We start from the raw sequence: 8,892 nt of genomic DNA on the forward strand, positions 1-8,892 counted from the left end.
GCTTGCAACTTTAAACAAATTTTGACACCTAGTCAAAGGTGTCAAAAGGGAGGCTAATTTCTCTAGGCTTCCCATGTAGTGGTCAGGAGAAATGAAGTGGTCAGTCTTCTGCAGAAGTCACAGCCTCTCTCAAGACCGTACAGCTAACTGAAGGATGTTAACAATATGATTTTGTCATATAATCTAAGTGCTTTAATTGAAGCACACCCAGAGTACAAGACTTTTTTCAACCTGCTTAAATGAAAAGGTAACAAACTCTTTGTGGTAGTACGTTAGAATATAGATTTTCAAACTGTCCCAGTCTGAAAGTGTCAACAATGCCAGATACCATTAACTTGTAGTTTAAACCACATTTCTAGCTCATGGTTTCTGGGAATTGACTTATCTGGGGAAAGCCAAGCTATGCAAGCCAATGTGTTTCAAGAGCATGAGCACTGAACAAAATAAGGAAACTAAGGTGTTTTTTTCTGTAGGCAAAGAAATGATGCTAAAGTGTGATGTTTTTATGTATTTCCAACAGTGCACCACTGAAGTATCAAAGCCTGACCCTACTGCTGAGTCTGATGTCCTTATGGAAGAGAAGCCAGTGCAGAACAACCCAGTAAAGGAGAACATTTATATGTCCATGAAATCACTGTAAGTAACAACTTAATTAAGATTTTGCAAATTAAAAGTGATGTAGTGCTACAGATAGAACTGTCACCCATAGGATTTACATAACAATATCTAGAGGTTGCATCTTGTTTGAATGAGTCCTTCTTTGGTCTTGGCTCAGAAGGTTCAGAACTCCTGGGAATACCAGAGTGAAACTCAAACTCATCAACATGAAATTTAAACTCACATTGCAAACTCCTGTATTTAGACAGACTCTGACTATAGGATGCAGCACTTTCTGTTGCCTCATACTTTTTGTAGGTTTTCATGACATAGCAGCCCACCACTTTACTCAGATACCACAGCCAAGCTTTCAGACTGGTACTCTCTGAAGCAGGCAGCATATTGTAGTGGTTAGAAGAGAAGTGTAGATGTGGGGCATTATCTCCCAGCTTTTCCAGTAAGAAGTTATGTGATCCTGCGTAGGTTGCCTCCTTCCTTCCATTTTCCCATCCAAAGAACAGATCTGATGCTGTGTACTTTGAAGGTACAGTGCTTGGCATGTCACAAGGACAGACCTAAACTTTGTGTCACAGGTGTAGTGCCACAAGGAAACTTTACAAACTATCTTTACAGCACAGTATGCTGGAGAGAAAAATGTGCCTGCAGGGTAAACCCAGCCCTCCTGAGCCAGAGGATGGGTCAGCAGCTGTTAGCTCTGGCCTGCCACCTGCAGACAGTCAGGTCTTATGCCACATAGTGGGAGGCAGTTGGAAACGCAGACCTACAAAACAGCTTATTCCAAAAGATTTATTCAAGCTCTCCTGTAAGTTTGGGAGCCTCTGGAGAGAATTCTAAAAACCTCACAAGCCTGAGCCAACTGAGCCAAAATATACCAAGAGCAGCTTTTGCTACTAACTCCAGTCTTGTTTGGGGTGTGGAGGAGAGTTGTCTCAGGGCATTATAAGGCTCAGCAAATAAAACTAAAATGAGTTCAAGCACATCTGAGTTATTATATCTCCCAGGGGACAGTGTTACATCCCTGCAGAAGCCAGTACAGCCAAGGCCAACAACCTGTACTCAGTTTCTTTGTCAAAGCATATTGTTATCTGGAATGAGTTCAAGCTGCTTAAATAGTCTTTAAATACTGAAAAGGCTTATTTGGGGATTTATGGTCCATTTTTAGAAGAACTGTTTATTTTACTTAGCTGTCATTTTGTCCACTGGATATTTTACAAGAACTTGTTATTCTTCACTGAAGGCTATTTGATCCATGTTCAAACACATCAAGAGTGCCTGGAATAGTCAAACCAGCTTGTTTTTTATCACCATTCCTTTCCAGTCGGTTGCTGGATGAGAGTTGCCAGCTCACGTGCAGACATGATGGGCTCCTGTCTGCTCTCAAGTGCCAGGACAACAGTGCACGTCCAAGGGACTTGGAAGCAAACAGAGACCTAAATTTTCCAGAAAGCAGCACCAGCCAGCAGCCAGCCCTCCAGAGAAGGCAAAATTCATTACCACTTTCAGTGGTTCAGTTGTCTATACTGCTCAGGTAAGTGTCTTCCCCATTTTCCTTGCAGAGAAGACAGATGTGTTCCTGGGTTTCAGCTGAGATATTGGTAGAGTGTGCCAAGCCTGTCAAGAGTTCAAGGAGCATCTGGACAACACTCTAAGTCATATGATTTAGTTTTAGGTAGTCCTGAGAGGAGAAGGGAGAAGGACTTGATGATCCTTATAGGTCACTTCCAGTTTGAGATATTCTATGAATCTGTGGTCTCTGATGTTTTCTCCCACAGTCAAGTTAAAGATGAGACCCAACTGCAGAAGTTGGATATTTTCATCCCTTTGGCTGATATTAACAGTTACCTAAAACTTACCGAGGCAGCAGGACTGATATGGTAAGTTCTGATGCCTTGTGGTGGTGCCTGTCAGGTGTGAATGAGTGACAGTCAGGTGCAGGAGTGTACGGCCATACACCTCCCTGTGGGTCTGGCACTGCAGAACAGGGCAGGGGCAGGGTGTGCTGGTGCTTCAGTGATTCCTTTCTGCTCTTTCTGACTCCTCAGGAGTTGTTGATCCTGTGAGTTTCTTTTTCTACTGCTAAGGAAAAGGGGTGTATAGAATTGAGATCCCTCAGCATGCTGTGTGATAGTTACCAGTGAAGTCCCACCCAAAAAGCTACTATTGTCGTTTTGGTGTGAAATCACCTCACTGCTGCTAATCCGTTTTACCCTTCCTTTGGTGAACCACAATGATGGTGTGTCTCAGAGATACAGTGAGGGGGGATATATCTTCTGATAGGGTACACAGGGTGTCACACTGCCTTGAGTTGGACGTGAGCACAAAATTATCTTCAAATTAATCCCAGCAGTGGTTCAGTGCTAGGCATGAGTGCTAGGCAGAGATTTTCACAAGTAGGTGTTCTGGGCTGGAGCACATACCTCTTTTTAGTAGTCCCACTGGAAATTAGTGCTATTAGTGCTCTCCCTAAAATATCAATGACTAGGATAAAGAGGATGGAGCAGAAAAAATGCTCCTGTACTTCCTGTTGGTCTTTCACTGCCACACAGCACTGAGACTGCTTGTTGCTGCTGCTCTCATGTTCACACTGATCAGGTGCACTGTGTGCACTCCAAGTCACTTTTTTTTAGCCACTGTCAGCAAGAAGAAAAAATACCATTGCAAAAGGGACTGGAAATGGGACCCACCTTAATAGCTGGATCTACCTCTAAATTTACAGAGAAATTCATAACAAAATAATTTGGAACAGAGCACAAAATCTGACTGTCAGGTCAGCTAATTCTAAATAACTTGTCATCAAGGAGAGTTTATCAGAGACCAGCAGGAAAGTGACACTGGAATTTCCATAATGGTCCCATCAGGACAGCAGTGGATCTCTGGTCCTCACACCTGTATCACAGGTCAGACACATGATAATAAATTTTAATTCCATTCTTTTGGGATGACTCTGGAAATCCCCTCAGTCCAGCTGAGGGCTCTCACATCTGCAGCAGCATACATGTACCTGCAGCGAGTTTAGCCAACTGCTTTTGAACTGGGAACCCCAACTCTGGTGACCTTGCTAGCAGGCTGCAATGTCAGTGCCACGTGTGCTGTCAGGAAGAGCCGCTGGGGTGACTGAAGTGCCTTGGTTTCAGCTAGAACCAGACTGAGGAGTTGCAAAGTCACTCAATCTGTGTGCTATTTCCAGAGAGCGGTGCCACGGGTGCCCCTGTTCAGCTGTTGCCATTCTGTTAGCAGGAACAGCATGTCCTGTGTGTTTCCTTAACTGCCTGTCCCCCCAACACCCCAGTGTCTCCCAGTGGACTGGTCCGTGCCGACTGGGCTGCTTGTTTCACCACGGAGACCATGTAGTGGCCGTGAATGACCTGCAACCCCAGGACGTGGAGGAGGCTTACTTCTTCATCAGCAGGTCCACAAGAAAGGAGGTGAGCTTGACTAACCTGACGGTGATACACAAATCTCTCAAGCCAAATGAGAAAGCCAGTTGCTTTATGCATTTCAAGTGACTCCATTCCAACCAGTTTACTCTGGTCTAAGTTTGGCATGAATAACTTCAGTACCAAATAGCTCCTCAGCATCAGTCTGATGTAGCTTCTCTTATTCCTGGGCTATTTGAGGAATGCAAGGTCAGCACTGCTGTGTTCGTGGACTTGATATCAAAGAGTCTGTACAACCCCAAAGAGATACTACTGGGCAACCATAAAGTTACTTGATATTTTTTGGCTAAGGCCCACGAATTGTAGCCTTTGGGAAAGAAATTATTGCCTTCAGTGGATATATAGTTGCTTATAGTGATTTTGGAAATTGAGGACAACCTCCTATTGGTTGTCAAGTGCTACTGATCTCCTTGTGTGATATCACTTTTTTTTAAGAATGTGAAAGATTTCTAAGCAGTGCCTTAACACCATTGTGATCTCTGACATGTTGATAACTGTTTCTGTCAGCTGGACTCCTTTCAGTATCCAGGTTCTCTGACCTGTACCTGGACACATTCACATTTGAATTTTGCTGAGAAAGCTGAGGTCATCAGATGCTGTTGCCATCTAAAGAAAAGAAAGGCAATCTCAGCAAGGAAAAATACTCATCTCACTTAATAGGGCATTTTTATTTAGTTAGTTAAAATACAAGTCAGATAGTAGCACAAATGTTGATCAAATAGGACAAGCTATAAAAATGTCTCTCTTCTTTTTTTAATTTTTTAAAGGTTAAACTTACTGTATGTAGGATTCCACGTTCAGATATCTTCCATGTTACAGGCTGCTCATGTTCCTGAAAAAAAAAAAGACCTCAATGATTAAGTAAGTGCCAAAGTTCAAGGGAAAAGATCAGAGAGAAGAATGTGATAGTGTATAGAGGTAATCTTTATACTCTAGAGCTGCCAGACATCTTTTGTTGTGGAAGTGCAATGAGCAGAGAATGTGAATTTCATTTTATGTCCTAATAACTTGTTTTGTTGACATGAATGGCAACAAAATGTGTTTGGCTTGCTTTTCATGTTGGCATGTACTTCTGCTGCATGAAAAAAACTGAGGGTCAAATCATTTAGGAAACCTTTGCACTGTGTGTACTTTGTACTTCAGCAGAAAGTATGGTTAACACCTCTGCTCACCTCTTTGTACTGAATTACATTGATTTATACTGAACTCCTAATCAGTCAGAGGCGTGAAAACAACCTACATTTGGAACAAAGCCATGTGTTCCCTTGTTTCCCCTTAGCCACAGAAAGGCAAAGGCAATCTGAGAGCTGTTGTGTTGGAAGGAAGATTGGTAAATAAAATGTTGTATAGTGATTCAGTGTTCTGCCCCACTTGTGCTACAGCCACAAAAATATATTCAAGGGAAGACAGGAAAAAGAGCTGTTTGGAGAAAAGGAATGTATGTGGAGCACCTTTGGGTTCATTAGCAGCCAAAATAAGCCCTAAGTGAAGAATGAATGAACGGATTTGGGAGAGAGGAGGGCTGGCCTGCTCTGTCATAGTGCTGCTGGTAAAGACAGCTGGGAAAAACAGAGAAAGAAATGATGTATTCAAAGGCCTGTGCACTCACACACTTCCCAACACAGAGTTCACTGAAAGAGTTTTGATGCTGCCCAACACTACCACAGGGATGTCACTGGCACTGCAGCATTTCCAGAGCAAGTGCTCCTTTGTTTCCCAAACGAGGACGTTGCTTCCATTGCTAGCCCAGAAACGTGACTGATTATCAGCTATTATCACACCCAAAATTGTTGGTGCTGGGTATGGCACTGCCTGCAGGGATGAGTTTAGTGTGTGCCAGGAGGCAGCTTTGTCCTGTACTACAGTGAGCTGGTGTGATATGGCGAGCATGCAGAGCACAGACCTGTCCCTTCTCTGCATGGATATGTGCACATACACGTTTGTATGTAAGTGTTATCTGTGGGTGTATTTGCTTACATTATATAATGCTGTAAGATAGGTTGTATGAATATTCAGTGATGTGGCTAGAAACCAAATCACTGGTTTTGACTACAGATAATTTTATCTTGCCAGATACAACCAAAATAACTACTGGGTTAGGGGCATAGGATTATCGATATCAAGAGATTTATATCAGCTTTGATTAAGGTGGATTTGGCCCAAATGAAGGATTTCCAGCCTCCAACTGAATTGGGCCAAGTCAGCTACTACAGTAAGAAAATACACTCACTAAAAGCAGTGTTGGTACCACTTACTCCAGTAGTAAATTTGACAAATGTGCTTTGTGTACTTACTTTAAGATCCAGTCTGGACTTTTAAAAATATCATTATAAAACTTTCTTTAGCCAAAGGTGAGAACAGCATCAGTAACTCAAAATGAGTCCACACAAATATTTATACAATCTGTTCAGACTCAGCTTCTATTCAAAAGATTAATTTCCAGACTGAATGTTTCCACAGCCTGTCTCTTCTGCTTTGAGATAAGGGTGTTAGGGACGTGCTCATTTTCCAAGGTGGGAAAGGAACGTTTTTTTGATATTTCTGTTCCAGTGGTGTTCAAAGGCCCGTTTGTGCTGAACTCTGTGCAAAGTCAGAGGGAAAACCCAGATCTGGAACTACAGAGGCTGAAAATGGAAGACAAGACATTCCTTGGGAGCTCTTCTCCAAAGCTGCTACAGGGCTCCTTTGCTCTGCAATGCCGCTTTTGAGCACAAGAAATCCATGTCTGCCTAAAGAGTCTCCGAGGGACAGGATGGCCAGCTATCACCACACAGGGCTACCAGTCTTCATAGTCCTCGAGGCCTGAATCCTAAAATCAGAGATCATCTAGTTCAAGAGTATCCACTGAGGATCGGCCTTTCCTGCCCAAGGTTTGCCTAAGCTCTTCTGGACTTTAGAAAAGGAAAGTCCAAACCTTCCTGTCTTGTTCCAAGACTCATCTCTCTCTGTAATTAGGAAGGTTTTTTTCTAATATTTTTCCTAGATTATTTTTTCAGAAAATTAACCTGATTTTTTCTAGCCCTGTTTCCAGTAGGCATGGGGAATGCTTGATTTCCAGAGTCTCCCCAAAAATCTTCCTTCTGGAGAGCATTTTTTCTGCCTGTTCCTCCTTCTTTTTTTTTTTTTTTTTTTTTAAGACCAACCATCCTGCATTCTTTTAACATTTTTTCAAACATTTCCTGAAAGTGGTTGTATGTTTATAAGGTGTGAGAGAAATACCTTGTGTTTCCAGTTATGGGTGAACAAAAGAGGTGAGACAGCCATCAAGCAACTTCCTGGAACTTCATAGAGAAGTATTTCCAAAAAGAGGTGAACTAGTGAAGAAGCTGTGAACCATAGATGGTGGTGGGAGGGGAGCTACTGCTGTGGAACCTGCACATGGCATTGCTGCTGACACAGATGTTGAGCAATGCTTGCTGCACCTCTTGGCCATGGAAGAATGTTACTTTTGGACAAAAATAGGGTTTGGGTAGATACAGCACTCACAAGATAACTCCAGAATGTTTCAGAAAAACTAGGGGATTAGTTCTGTACTTCAGTAAACAGTGATGTGGTACTCCATAACTGATGAGTCTGTCAGTTTGCACAATGATAAATGCAGATAATTAATATCAGAGATTGTCTGATTCATAACACTTACAGAGATACACTATGGAAATGACATTGGGACAGTAAATTCTGGTGGGGTGTGTGAAGTTCTCTGCCCACGCAGGATTAATAAAAGCATTAACGATTTACAACACATTGTACTGTCAATACCTCACTTTCTCCTACAGCCCCTCCTCATCCTCCAAAGACTACCTGTAACTTCCCAGGAACCTGCAGCGGAGTCACCAAACAGGCCTTATTAAAAAAAATACCCTTAAAAAACCAAGATCAACATCATTCTGTAACATTTTTCCCAATGTGAAAGTTTTACCTTTCTTCAAACAAGTCCTGCTAAATCCATGCTCTGCTTCTAGAAGCAACAGCAAAGGGAAATGCCTACACCCATGGCATGACCCAGTGCTCACTTTTTCTCCTGGAAGACCTGAAGGGAATGTCTTTAAGCCCATGCCATCTGAGGGGTAACTGGTAGTTTTTTAGATCACCTATAGGTGTTTTAAATGTGTCGTGTAAGCACATGCTCTTAAAGAAACAGGTGATATTGTAGCTTCTGTGGTGTCAAAATCTTTCCTTAGCTGGTCTCCAGGTAAGTTTTGGGCTATGGAGGGTTCCTGACACAGACGTTTAAATTGACATGAGGGGAAATCCAGTGGATCCACAGGCTAGCGAATCTATGTAGAGCACAGCTGGAAGAAGGCTGAAGATCCTGATACCTTCTTGCTCTACTGTCCCCATGAAGTGACCTCCCTGGAAGCAGGGCCCGTTGCCAGCAGCAGCACACACCCTGTGGGTCGCTCAGCATCTGCACACTGAGAGTACCAGGGGCACAAAACCCAACAGACCACAACACAGATGATGTGATTAGCTAATGAGTAACGTGCTCCTCACTGGTTTAGTTCCTGGCCCTCAATACAGCCACTGCCTTTAGGTTATTTCCCTGGCTGTTAATTCATGACACATTCTCATGCTGCACCCACTCATTAGTGGCTGCTAGTTTTCCCTACTGAAGTCCCAAATATGAATCATGCGCTTTCTGCTGCTCTAGTAGCCTTTGCCAGCAGCAGAGTGGCAGCTGTCCAAGAGAAAAGCAAGTTCTGCAACAGAGAGAAAGTAACAGTAAGAGAAGTCTCCAAATTGGTGTGAGGTCATTGAAGTTAAGCAAAATAAGAAACCCATTGTACAGCAAGCACAAATCGGGCCACACAACCCTCACACTTCCTCTCAAGGGCAG

At 42.9% G+C, this 8,892-nt stretch overlaps 1 protein-coding gene across 1 annotated transcript in view; it reads left to right on the forward strand.

Annotated features, from left to right (window-relative positions):
* The window catches only part of PLEKHS1 (pleckstrin homology domain containing, family S member 1), a 13,730-nt gene extending 8,839 nt beyond the window's left edge, over nt 1–4,891 (forward strand). The window contains exons 10-14 of the mRNA XM_008949101.1: nt 521–636; nt 1,937–2,146; nt 2,391–2,492; nt 3,908–4,043; nt 4,823–4,891. Of these exons, the coding sequence (XP_008947349.1) occupies nt 521–636; nt 1,937–2,146; nt 2,391–2,492; nt 3,908–4,043; nt 4,823–4,891 (633 nt within the window). The remainder of the gene's footprint in view (nt 1–520; nt 637–1,936; nt 2,147–2,390; nt 2,493–3,907; nt 4,044–4,822) is intronic.
* The last annotated feature ends 4,001 nt before the right edge of the window (nt 4,892–8,892 follow it).

The sequence above is a fragment of the Merops nubicus genome, unplaced genomic scaffold (assembly GCF_000691845.1).
Source record: "Merops nubicus isolate BGI_N331 unplaced genomic scaffold, ASM69184v1 scaffold23260, whole genome shotgun sequence".
Classification (NCBI taxonomy): domain Eukaryota; kingdom Metazoa; phylum Chordata; class Aves; order Coraciiformes; family Meropidae; genus Merops; species Merops nubicus.